At 35.1% G+C, this 12,659-nt stretch overlaps 2 protein-coding genes across 3 annotated transcripts; one reads left to right on the top strand and one right to left on the bottom strand.

Moving 5' to 3' along the window:
* The first annotated feature begins 1,371 nt into the window (after positions 1–1,371).
* On the top strand, positions 1,372–3,389 carry LOC118054286 (uncharacterized). 2 transcript variants are annotated; one of them, XM_035065806.2, is made up of 5 exons: positions 1,372–1,659; positions 1,779–1,863; positions 2,454–2,563; positions 2,669–2,790; positions 2,912–3,389. In XM_035065806.2, the coding sequence occupies exons 2-5, from the start codon at positions 1,779–1,781 to the stop codon at positions 3,237–3,239; spliced, it is 645 nt and encodes a 214-aa protein (XP_034921697.1). In that variant the 5' UTR covers positions 1,372–1,659; the 3' UTR covers positions 3,240–3,389. The 2 variants fall into 2 exon arrangements, with proteins under 2 accessions (XP_034921697.1, XP_034921696.1); XM_035065805.2 differs by having other exon boundaries at positions 1,373–1,579.
* A 743-nt stretch (positions 3,390–4,132) lies between these two features.
* On the bottom strand, positions 4,133–7,913 carry LOC118054260 (uncharacterized). Its single transcript, XM_035065762.2, has 2 exons — positions 4,635–7,913; positions 4,133–4,490 (listed from the first exon to the last, which is right to left on the bottom strand). Exon 1 carries the CDS (start codon positions 7,586–7,588, stop codon positions 4,649–4,651), a length of 2,940 nt encoding a protein of 979 aa, XP_034921653.1. The 5' UTR covers positions 7,589–7,913; the 3' UTR covers positions 4,133–4,490; positions 4,635–4,648.
* Positions 7,914–12,659: the final 4,746 nt, after the last annotated feature.

Genomic DNA, 12,659 nt, shown 5'->3' with positions numbered 1-12,659 from the left:
TATATTTTGATGGCTACTTCAGCCGGAACACATGGCAGATTTTTAAATCTGTTGAGGATTTCATCTTAATTTCCAAGTGATATCTCTATGTTTATTATAAAGCATATCCTAAAACTAACTTAAGTTTTATATAAAACTCGATTTGGATCAAAATTTTAGTTAAACTATATAAGATATTAATAATTCAGTTAAACTATTTAGACTCGACCAATATTTAAATGACTCAATTATTTTTATCAAACCCAATCTAATCTTAATCGAGTTAATATATTATAAAAAATAAGAAAATAAAATAGTGTCGTTTCATTAAAAATATAGTTGATAAAGGATGAAAAAGCAATTAAGTCGTTTTCTAAATCAATCTGGAAATCAAATCCCACAACTACACTATTAAAATAAAGTGAAAGATTAAGATATAAAATGAAATGTTTAAAATAATGTTGAAGTTTCGTTGGCGTGCAAGTCTCTATCTCTTCATACAGTACTGTTTGTTTGGATAAAAAGGAAAGAACAATGGATGAATATATTAGAAAAATAGAAGATGCATGGATGGAAAAAAAAGCAATCATTGTTTGATAATTGGATGCACGTAAAGTACTCCTTGAAAAGAAGGCTGGACGTTAATTGTCATTTGTTCATTGATCTTGTATTATTTTACACTTCTCAAATTATTAATCTATTTTAAAAAATAGATTAATAAAATAAATAGAACATCAAACGAAAGCTAGTCAGAAACAATGATTTATTTTTTTTATATAAAAACAATTAAATCAAATTATGATTGATTGACTAAATTTACAGCTGAATATATCAATTAAATTATGATAAGTGAAACTATTTTTTTTTATATAATTATTAAACTTAACATGATTTAAAGGTTTGGCTTAGAGTCTAACTTAAATAAATTATATAAGATATTAAAACAAATTTAATTTGAGTAACTTAATGAGTTGATATATGATTTGGTTGACTCGATTAAATTTGAATAAGATTTAATCGAGTCAATTTAAAAAAATAATTTTTTAAATATTTATATAGAGTATCATAATTTTCAATTTATTTTAAATTTGTATTGATTTATCATCATTTTAAGATAAATTTAATAACCCAGAAGTTAATTCAAAGACTCAACAACCCATAACCTTAAGCAGATATGACAATTATGGTTTCTCTCGGAAGGAAAATATAAAATATTATTTCGTAGTTGCTAAAATTAGAGAAAATAGTGCCTTAGTAATTTTTGTGGCACAAGATAAGCAATAAATAAATAAATAAATAAAACTTTTTATCTAAAAAAACCGCGCCGACCAGTTGCCCATCCTTCTAACCCAGAACATACCCATTTACATTAACAGAGGATAGAAAAGCCGAACTTTAGCCTACCCAACTGTTCTCATTTCATATATCTGCAGGCCCAGGGTCCAGGGTCTAGATTCCAGAATCCATGACCCATCTATCACCGTAGTTCTTCTCTTCCCATGTAGCAACAACCTCTTGTTGGATCGCCGACCCGATTGAATCAACCGGTTACTCAACAAACAAAGTCGGATTCTCTTTTTAATTCAACCACTAATCAAAGGTAAAGGCCAAATCTTTTCTTAAATTTGAACAAAATCAATCAAAACTTAATAAAGTCTTTACCTTTTTTTAGTGAACAGGGTAAAGTTTCAATCTTTTCTTATCATTTGTTGTTTTCGTTGTGGCTGAATTTTGCTTTTGTAGATAGATATTTATTGTTGTTTGATGTTTTCTGAAATGGGTTTTTTGTGTTGTAATAGATGGAAGGCAGTTTTGCTAAGGACCTTTATTCAGAAAGTTTGCAACTTTCAAATGCTGAATTGGGTTCTAAGCCCATTGCTAATGGTAAGTAGAATCATTGTTATGGGTTTTGATCTACTTATTTATTATTGATTTTGGTTAATTTATTTTGCTTTGTGTTGGCTTTATATGCTCTTCTGTTTAGCTGACTCAATAAGTTCGTGCTTGCTTGATATAAATATATAGCCTTATTGTTATCTTCTGCTTGGAAAATGGTGATCTTGGTTGAATTTACTAAGTTTTGGCACTAGCTGGGAATGAGTAATGAAAGAAAAGGCTGCGTATTAATACTCTTTTTTGCCTGTATTTGTGTGTATATGTGTACAATTTGTGCATGTGATGAAAGAAGAACAAATGTAGATGACTTTCAATTGCATCCTGTTCTGTAACTGCTCCAACTTTTGGTTCATTTCCCAATGTTTTCGTAATTGCTCCAGTTTTTGGTTCATTTTCTCGCATGTCTGAAACTTCTAATTTTTGCAAATGTACAATGGCATTTTTATTTGGTGGTACTTAAATGCAGTCAGTTTCTTGTGTGAGCACTGCTTAACTTTTTGAGGCTGGTGGGTTGAATTTAGTTATGCTTCGAGTCTTTTAGAGCAACATGCGTTACTTTGTTTTGGATTGCTGTGAAGGTGACTTGCAGGATGATGGTGGGTCATTGTGGGATGATTCTGTTGAGGAGTTGGATAGAGAATCTGATTTAGACCGGGAGTGGCAGAGGAGACATGATCAATTTCACACGGTAATTTGATGATTCTGTTTGTTTCTCATGATTCTGTTTTCCCTGCTTATATACTGATTTCCAAACCTTTAATGGTCTCATTCGTCTCATTCTTGATGACTTCAGATTGGCTATCGTGATGGTCTCATAGCAGGAAAAGAAGATTCTGCACAAGAGGGATTTAATGTTGGTTTTAAGCAATCAGTGCTTGTAGGATACAACTGGGGTGTTGTTAGAGGTGTTACCAGGTAAACAATAAGAAAATGGAAGGAGAATTATAGTATAGTGATGACCAGCTTTCAAGAGATCTCGAATGCTTTAACATTTTTTTTTTGTTTAATTCTTTTCCTTTTTCTTATTTGTGCGAAGTGTGGTTGCCTGCCTGCCAGATGACTTGAAGGAGAAGCTGATTGAAACGCAGGAAAAAAGAAACAAATTTCAGGGTTTGTATGAATCAGTGCACTCTATTTCTACAGTGGATGCTCTTAAGTTCTTTCATGATGACATATTGAGAAAGAAAGCAATGGAGCAAAGGGAGCTTGAGAAGGCAAGTTCTGATGTAGCCAGAATGAACAAGGATGATAGCTCATGCTGCAGTAATCTCGAAAATTATGTTGGAGAGCTTCAATCACTTCTTCTTGACTCGCCTACAATCAAGTCACATTTATCAGTAAAAGCAACTCCTGTACAGAACTGAATAATGTATTGGACGTATTGTCTTTTGATTGAAGGATAACATTATTAATGTTGTTTTCTCACAACTGTATCACCAATTTTGATTAGATCCATATATATCACAATTATGTTTACCGTTAGTAATTCAATGCATATGAATTATCTGCTTGTATTTTTTTTTCAGAATTTTACCACATATTCTCTTTTAAATTTACGTTTATATATGGTGGTGCAGAAATAAAAGTAACTACAACATGTCCATCACATGGTTACAAAGACATTTGCATCAATTTCCTGAAACTTTTAAGGAAATTTACAAAAGCGAAAGAAAATATAAGCAAAGTATCTTATCTTTCAAGATAAATATTTCTCCTGAGAGCCCAAAAAAAAGAAGCAGAGCAACTATTTCTTCAAGATGTAATCCGTCTGATATTGACAGGAATCTCCAAGTAAATTGGTCTGTCTTTGGAAGTCTATGAAACATGGACATTGGATGTCTGTTGACTTGAATTGTGTAGTTGCAATATCATGAGGCGTGCTGGAGTGAAGCTTCCGGTTGTGGTTATAATCTCTTCTTGCATGCATATCTTACAGGGCCTGTGAAAATCAAAGTAGTTGATGATGATGATTGGAATAATTGTCTCTATTGCTTTTTAATAATTTGGCCGTGACAAAATATTCATGTTATTATTTTTTCTTGAAATTGGTTTAGTTTCTTCATAATCTTGGCCTGACATCATCACATGTTCTGGTTAGAAAATGCATGAAGTTTTCCATGTGATGAATCCCTAACCTCTTAAGGATTGCATAGTAGCCAAGTTCTTTTCTTTGCAGGGAAATGTGACTGGAGATGAAAATCATCAGACGAACATGAGCATAATTACAATAGTAGTTACTGCACAATAGTAGACAGAGTAACCACAAATAATTAACAACATTTAGAGATAAAATAGTGTCTCTTACAATAACATAGGATATATAGTAATCATCTGGTAGTCAGAACTCAGAGTCAGATTTTACACTGTTATTATATTTATATTATTGAGCTAGCCACTCTTCACTTGCACTGCGCCCGCTGAGGTTAGGAGAAACTACCAAATGCAGCATCTGCTCTTCAATCTGAACACTGAAATTCTTTACATCAACAGACCAAGATGTTTCTCTACTGAGCTCGTTGTTTACTCCTAAAGCTTGAGCCATGGTTAGCAATAACAGTACTTCTAATTCACCAACTTATTATAGGTAACCAATGCAGCTCCCACTTCTGCATGACCTGCACAACGAAATACGAAGGACTACATGACCTGGTCACATTTCAACTGATTATTTCCCCTCTTTGATCTACAATGGCATTTCAATTTTCACTACTGCAGCTAAATAGAAAGAAGTAACATCTAGAAAGTAATGTCTTGTTTACCTTGGTGACTACCATCATCTACAAGCTTGAATAGGTCTTGTGTGAGAAAATGTTGCTGATGTATGCTTGATATGAGTTTCATATTTCGGTGTTGGCAAGACTTTTTCAAAAGCTTCAACAAGTAGTGCCACCTTCCTCTTCCTAGCTGGAGCGAGTTTGGTGACAGCCTGTCGTAGTGCATAATCAAGCATCCATTCCTCAGAATTTTTCCTGTCATCCATCATTTGATGCTTGAGATCGACCTTTTCTGCCTCTGGATCAGAAACAACGGGAAGGAAATTTGGTTCTCTTGGGTTGAATTCTCTCTCTTCCTCCAAGTCCTTGATGGGTTTCTTTTCTCCGATTGTCCACTTCCTGTTGTTGCAGGTATATTGAAGTTCTTGATTGGGATTTCCTCTTGTGTATACGAATGGGCGCTTTGATCCTGTGCTCGTTGCTCCATTATTGGCAGAGAGGAAGGTTTCTGCTGTATCTGACTCGTTACAAACTTCCACTTCCATCTTCTCAGCTTCTCCTGTATCATCTCCAGTGGAGTTGATTTCATGCGTTCTTGAATTACTCGGAGCCTCAAAAACCATGGCAGTTAGGATTTCGATCTTTTTAGCTTCATCTTTATCTTCCTCAAATAAGTTCTCGTTCTCAAGAACATTGTTTGTCTCATCCTGCTCATCCAATTGGTGGTTAAGAGGCTCAGTTGGAGTGGTGGCATCAACAAGATCTTGACTTGAACCATCCTCTTCACTAGTTGTCATGTGGTTTCCATTGGCATGTAGTTCAGCATCATCTTGATCAGCTTCAGAAAAATCCTGTGGTGAATCAGAAACATGGATTTCAAATTGCAATTCAGCTTTGGCAACTTGCTCTCGATCTTCTGTTGCTTCTCCAGCTTCACCATCAGGGAATTCAGCAATGGCAAATTCTTGATTATTTTCTGCAACTTCGATGAGCTGATCGATTTCTTCCTCTTTGTTTGTTCCAATCATATCTCTCTTTTCAGAAATATGAGGTCTTATAGCTGCATTTTCAGCTTGAAGAGATTTATCCTCCTGGTGACCATTTAAAGCTTCAGCTGAAATGTCTGCCGTGCAACCATTTTCACCATCTCCAAGAGATTTATCTGTTTCATTATTCTCCTGAATGTTCTCTCTGGCTCTTATTGGTTCCACAATTGATTCCCTTATTGAAGCTGAAGTGGTCACAGCATCTCTCAGATCTCTCCCAGCTTCTTCATCTTTCTCCTCTGTTTTTGGTGCCTCAAATGCATCTTCAGCTGCAGAAGGTTTATCATAAGCCAAGTTCCCTGCCACTTGGATAGATTGGAGAATCTGCCAATAGTGGGGTATAATATCTGATTCAGAATCGCTATCGCTGCATTGCATATCAATAGAGGCAGTTTCCTCTGAAAAAAATTCTCGCAGTACCTCATCAGCTAGAATTTCCTCTGTACAGTTGCTGACTACATCATCAGACGTTATGATCTCAGAATCCTCACTCCAATCAAGTTTCTCGATTTCTGGTGTGAACCCGACTTTGGTCCAAAATTTATCATGTTTGTTCAAATCATCATCTTCTGCACCAATCTCTGAAGTCGAAGGTTGGTCCTCCTCCCACTCCATGCCAGTTGCTTCAGAGATGTTATCATCTTCCTCCATACTCGCTTGGCATTCCCCTTCAATGTCACTCCTGTTGTCACAGCTTCCCATGATTGCTTCTCCTTCAGAGAAGGTCAGTAAGCAGTCTGTATCCCCATGCTTTTCATCTTCTCTGACGAAACCCACTGCAACATTGATCTCTGCTGCATTTGTATCACTAAAGTTTTCCTCAAAATCAATCTCTGATTCCTGTGATTCATCTGACGAGCTCTCAGAAACGTGATTGCTGTTGTCTTCTTCAGCCGCGGCTTCATGGCCAGCGTAAAAGCAGGACTCATTAATCTGTCCTTCAGGTTCTCTCAAAAAAGCATTTGCTGTCTTGCCTTCATTCTCTGTCCTCTTTTCGGTTTCATAGGCCCAATCTTCTGTATTGTTAGCGTAGATTTCAATAAAGAAATCCTTTCCAACTTCTTGTATCACAGGTTTGTCATCAGAAAAATCCAACAGTCCGCCATGAATTTCTTCTGTTCCATCGCCAGATGACCTGGCTCTGCGTGGGGATAAATCCTCCAATTTCATACTATTCTGGACCTTCAACGAACGCCTCCTTGCCTTCAAGAAGCACCTCAGCGGAGTTACAGGTTTGTGATGATGACCGTTAAGAGAGCAGTGGGTGTATGGGCAGACCTTCATGACTGAAGTTCCCTCTGCTTCAGTACCCCCAGGATTAAGCATGAGGTACGCAGGAAACTTCGAATCCTTCAGGGTTGAAGAACAGGTAGCTTTTTGTGTACTCACATCAGCACAAAGAGCTACTCTAGAACATTTCTTCGCAGTACCTCTCGTTGGCTTAAAACTAGGAGTCCTCACCAGCTTCAAACTAGATGTCTTTGATAAAGTTCTTGCTGGTTTGCTACCAGAAGCAGGGCTAAATCTCGAATTCCCAGAGTTTCTGTAATGCAGGCTCTTACCATTTGAACCAGTTTGAGTATTCAAGGGACTCACCTGGGAACGCTCCTTTCTTGCCTCTGAACTACTGGTTGACTTCATATAATTCGGTGAACCATCAGTTATTTTGATCATAAACTGCTTCTGTGGTGCTGCTGCAGTTGTCGTACCATTGAGAGGAGGCAGCTTCCCAGGCTGTGATATGGCTTTCCTCAAAGGTGATGATGATTTCAAGCTCTCAATATCTGAAATCTTGATTGATCTTGACCTTTTCATTTTCTTCTTCATATCAGGTCCTCTATTCTTGCCATCCTGATGCTGACAAGAACTTGGTTTCAGGTTCCCCAACCGCTTCTCGGATTTAACATGATCAGCTTGAATACCAAGCTTTTTGGGCACCTTTCTTTGCACCATCTTCAAAGAAAAGCCAGCACCATGAATTCTAGATGGGAATTCAATGTTACTTTTCTTAGAGATGGGGAGATCTAGTCTAGGAAGGAAACTAGCTTTCTTGTGGATTTTTTTTGGAGATTGTACTACAACAGGAAGAAGTGAGCCTTCTTGACAACCAAACAACTAAAGATTCTTCCTGTTAAGTTTCGTTTGGTTTTCAGGGGGCTGGCCTTTTGTTTTACCTCAATGGTCATTTGGCAGAACAAATTTGAACAAGGCTGAGATGAGAGTCTGATGCTGACCTTCACTCAGAGGTATTTTCTATTGCCATGTGTCATGGAAATACTGCATATGGCACTGACTTGTTTATTAGGATTGGTGATTAGATGCCCTAACCCACTATCTTTTCTCTCATGACATAACTACCCCCTTCATTATCTTCAAAATACACGAATGCCATGAACATTTACCAGTGCATGCCCTTGTCCCCTGCTGCCTAGCTACAACACTCATCAATGGCCCTCAACGGAGTCTTCTCCACAAGTTTTTCTCTGAATTCTCCTCAGATGGTATTTGAAGAAAATCCATGAGACCCCGTTTCTTGGGACAAGGAGAGAGGTTTGAGGGGGTAGCATTGGGATTCTATGTACAGAGATACTGTAGAGATTTTTTCCTGTTTTATATCAGTCACCTGTTGACTGGGAAGCCATCAATATCAGGATTGGGCGGTAGAACTTTACAAAAGACAAGCAATGGTCGGCAAAATGGGGATGCTTGGTGGGGTCTGCTCTTGCCCTAAACGTCCATTTACAAACGCTCCTTTCCTCTATCTCCATTGAAAAAAGCATGGTGCCATTAAGGAAAATAAAAAAATGAGACCCTGAAGCAATTGTAATCTTTGCTTGTAAGGCACCGGCCCGTGCCTATTTTAGTTGAAAGTTGTTCAGAAAAAAGAGATCAAATTGAACATGTTTCTCTTTATTTTTGTTAACAATTGTTCGGAAAAATGAGATCAAATTGAATATGTTTCTCTTCATTTTGGTTTTAAAAAGATATAAATCACTCTAAAATTATTTTTTTAAAAATTATTTTTGCTTTCGTCTCCCCCGTCAAATATATTTATATCCCTTTTATATACATGTCCTTTCTATCATGAAATACTGATCAAAGAAGACTGGTATTTTTATAATGGTTAAATGTGATTAAAACATTGTAACAAATATCTTGAATTTGTGTCCCACTGGGAAATTCAAATTTCAATATGTCTGCTTCGTAGGGTGAATTTCATACAAAAATTAATATATAAGGCTTCATGTCTTTCAAGATGTGCCTTTATATGGACAAGTTCAACTGACCCTTTGGAAAAAAATGGCCAAGTTTGAAAATTTGCAGGTGAGTTTAAAAATGAGTTGGACTTCAGCTTAGGATTTAGATCAGATCAAATCAAGAAGACAATTTTGTATGGGGCATATCTGTGTGCTTGACGTAAGTTCGATGGTTATCCAAATCCCCCTATTTATGAGACGAAGCGAAGCTTGACAATCATAAAGTGGTCATGACATTGTATCTTTTAGCTTGACTAGTAGCTAGGTGCTAACTAACTTTTAGTAAGAGTAATTTGTCATTCCAAATTCCCTGCAAATTATGATCAAAATGATAAAATATTTAAAATTAAAGGGATCAGATTACTTTTGATGTGTAATAAACGGCCCAAAATACTTTTTGAGGTTTAACTTGGTAGGTAAGCGGACTTGTTTCTCATATTATTGTTATTATTATATAGATTTTTAAATAAATTATAAAAAAAATTAATTTATTTGATTAGACTTGAATGATGTATTCAAGTTTTGTTTGATAACGCAAATACAGTTATTAATCTCAGTACATGAAAACTATATCACAGTAACTTCCATGGAAGAAATTTGTCCCTCCCTGCTCTCTATCATTGAACCAAATTGCATCATTTTCCAGTAAAACTAGATTAGGAAAATCTCAGGAACCCTAAATTGCTATGTCAAATTACATTTGATTAGCCAAGGTAAAGTTGCACCATTTGTCCTTGAAACCCAAGTTACTTTTCCTAAATGTGAACCACCTTACAAGTTAGTGCCTTCACTTTTGCACGTTTTGTAGACTCCCACCGACACTGATTACCCTTTTTGCCTCTCTTTTTGGTATAGCTAGGTCACAGCTCGTTTCAGACATTGTTAGCCAAAAATCTCTTACCAATGTTCATATAATTTATGTATTAATGGGCTCATGAATCCATAATTCCATTGTAACTTTATAAAATGGTATGCTGTGGACTTGTCAACATTGATAATTTGATGGTTATGATTCACTTATCAAGCTCTGGATTAAGGCTAGAGGTCTTCTGGGGTACGTAGGCCTTAAGTGACTTGAAAAATAAGTGTCCGCCATCTTAAAAAGAAATTAAGATACTCTATAATAAACTTGCTTGGAAAGAAAGAAAAATACAATCAAGGTATTATATATATAGATCTGAGTTTTGACTCAAAAAAGTGCTTTAATTATTGTGTCAATTGGACTTCTTATTTTATTTTTAAAATAAACAACTAAGTTTTAGTTTTTTCTTTTATCAATTTATTAGTTTTGACTAATTTGAGTCAACTAAATCATGAATTAATTCTCTTGTATCAGACTAGTTTTATAACTAAGATTATATATACATACATACATATATACATATATATATGGAGTAAAATGATAAATTTTAAAAGCTTCAACCGTCCAACAATTTACTACCTCGAAGCAGTCTTTAATTTCACAAATCATTGAACTTGTAAGCTTGACGAGGATAGCACCATGGTTAATGGCACATATGATCTTTTATCTGTTAAAAGATTCAAACTTCAAGCTAATCCATAAAAATAAAAATTTTAATGGCTGTTCATCTGTCTAGAAATCTGTTTTCGGCTTATTTTTTATATCAATAATTTATTATTATCAAATTAAAAATATAAATTTAGTACTTTCGATACATGAAAACTAGTAGAAAATAAGACATCAACCATTAAAATTCAATTGAACTTTATTTCTTGAAGCTCCATGAAAAAGATTAGATGCAAGACAAGATCAGTCAGGAAGTGATCGTGGCAAATTTGCAAAATACAATATTAGTTTTTTGTCTGCCAAATTAAAATTAGACAAATAAATCGATAATAATTAAAGAAAGAAAGAAAAAAAAAAAACTTGATCAACATGGGTCCTCAAGACTCCCCCCGACAATTGGCAATCCTTGTCGCTGGTTCGCACTAGTCTGGACAAATTTCAATCCTGGATTCTCTGATGATGGAGCGTGGTCTAGACACCAGTGGACCTCTATACAGAGAGCTGTTCCATGCCTTGTTTCCAGTCACAAAGAACCTTTTCAAGGCTAAAGAGAGTAAGCAGTCCAAAAATACTCAACGCCGCCATGGCAAGGTTTGCAAGCTTTCTATGCCGGAAAAGATAAAAGGATACAGGTGATGTACATGGGCTTGGTGCTTGCTTTTGCAGGTCTAGTTAGGGCAAGCAAGTTATCCTGGCATGCACCATGTGAGCTTGCAAAAAACTAGAAGACAGACCTTAGTTGTATGCATGTCACATTCTGTACTTAGCCTGATTCTGCTACACATCCTTGTATAAGTGCCAAAATTCCCCGTGAAATATCCCATGTTATCTTGTTCCCCATATTCATTCAATTAATTTCTTCTTTTTTCTGTCTTTTCAAATAATGTTTGTTTTATTATTATCCTCTCATCTCGATCGATGGTTCTCTTTAATGCATGCCAACTGTGTAAAATTTGGCTTATAGCCAATCTTTGGCTCTACACGAAGAAAAATCAGAAAATGAAATCAAATTGGATGTTACTGAAATCCCATTTAAAGGATTGTACTCCTAGAAATAGCTTAACCCTTTAAAATATATATATATATATATATATATATATATATATATATATATATTATTTATTTTTTCCAGAATTAGGCAGTAGTTCCAATAGCGCAACCCAATTTAATGTTTTTTTGTATTTGCAAGGGCTGCATTATTTCTAATAGATCACCACTTTAATTATTATAATTTTTTTGTATTGTTAAAGTGTTGCGCTATTAAATAAGGCAACCTTTTAAATTTAATACAGGTTGTGCTATAAAAGAAATCCATTCATAAGATATTGTTACTCTTTCTTGGTTCTTTCAAAAAAGGAGCAACTTTCAAGCTCATGTTACTGTTGTTTAATTACTTGCAGAGCATAAAAACCAAAGAAAAAAAGACGTCCATTTCATTATGAAGCTTTTTTTTTTTGAGAGGATGGGTGGGTGAGTTTTAAAGTATGGTAGTTATTGTTTTTTAAAATATAAATATATGTTTTTGTAGCTAAAGTATTTACTGGTTTCTAAATATATTGGTCTGGTAAAAAAATTTTTTTAAATTGATCATTTTTGGAGAATTAAATATCTGAGCAAGCAAGTCCAAAAATATTAAAATAGTATTTATTTTTAACATTAATAAAAAAAATTAAATTTTAATTTCTTTTTAAAATACATAATACATTAGATTTAAGCAAAAGAACGCTTTTTTCCTTAGTTTGGATTGAAAGTTGATTTCCTAATCAACTGGATTAATTATATAATCCTGGTTTCTAAAGCTTTATTGCTTCCTCTTTTTTCTTTCCTTTTCAGCTTTAACTTCTGCTTGCTAGGCTATTCTCTTTTTAGCCATTTTCTTAATAATATTCTCAACTGTTATCTTCTTCTTTTTTATAATCCTGCTTTGGCAACGAGGGAAACTAATCAATGATTAGTGAGGTACATAGCTTAGCTGATAGCAACTTTAAGAAAACAAAGAAAAAGGAAAAAGAAGAGTGAGATTACCTTTAAAAGATACAGTAACATCTTCAGGTTAGAGTCTACTTTTTGTTTGATGCATAAGCATGTGGTTGCTTTATCCCTGAAAAGAGAGGTCGCAGGTAGCTTCCTAAATGCAAATAAAGCCAAAAAAGTAATAGAAATATGGCTGAGAAGTTGGCGAGGGCCGAATTTGGTGATGTTTATTACAAGGCTATATATGCTGTGGAAACCTGACGGC

The sequence above is a fragment of the Populus alba genome, chromosome 3 (assembly GCF_005239225.2).
Source record: "Populus alba chromosome 3, ASM523922v2, whole genome shotgun sequence".
Classification (NCBI taxonomy): domain Eukaryota; kingdom Viridiplantae; phylum Streptophyta; class Magnoliopsida; order Malpighiales; family Salicaceae; genus Populus; species Populus alba.
Note: the sequence above shows the minus strand (reverse complement) of the source record. Positions and strands in the feature narration are given on the sequence as shown.

Excerpts from the sequence above, each read along its gene's own strand:
- LOC118054286 (XM_035065806.2), top strand. The coding sequence starts at position 1,779 with ATGGAAGGCAGTTTTGCTAAGGACCTTTATTCAGAAAGTTTGCAACTT. Across the intron at positions 2,564-2,668 it reads GACATGATCAATTTCACACG|ATTGGCTATCGTGATGGTCT; the intron begins GTAATTTGATGA and ends TGATGACTTCAG. Across the intron at positions 2,791-2,911 it reads GTTGTTAGAGGTGTTACCAG|TGTGGTTGCCTGCCTGCCAG; the intron begins GTAAACAATAAG and ends ATTTGTGCGAAG.
- LOC118054260 (XM_035065762.2), bottom strand. The coding sequence starts at position 7,588 with ATGGTGCAAAGAAAGGTGCCCAAAAAGCTTGGTATTCAAGCTGATCAT.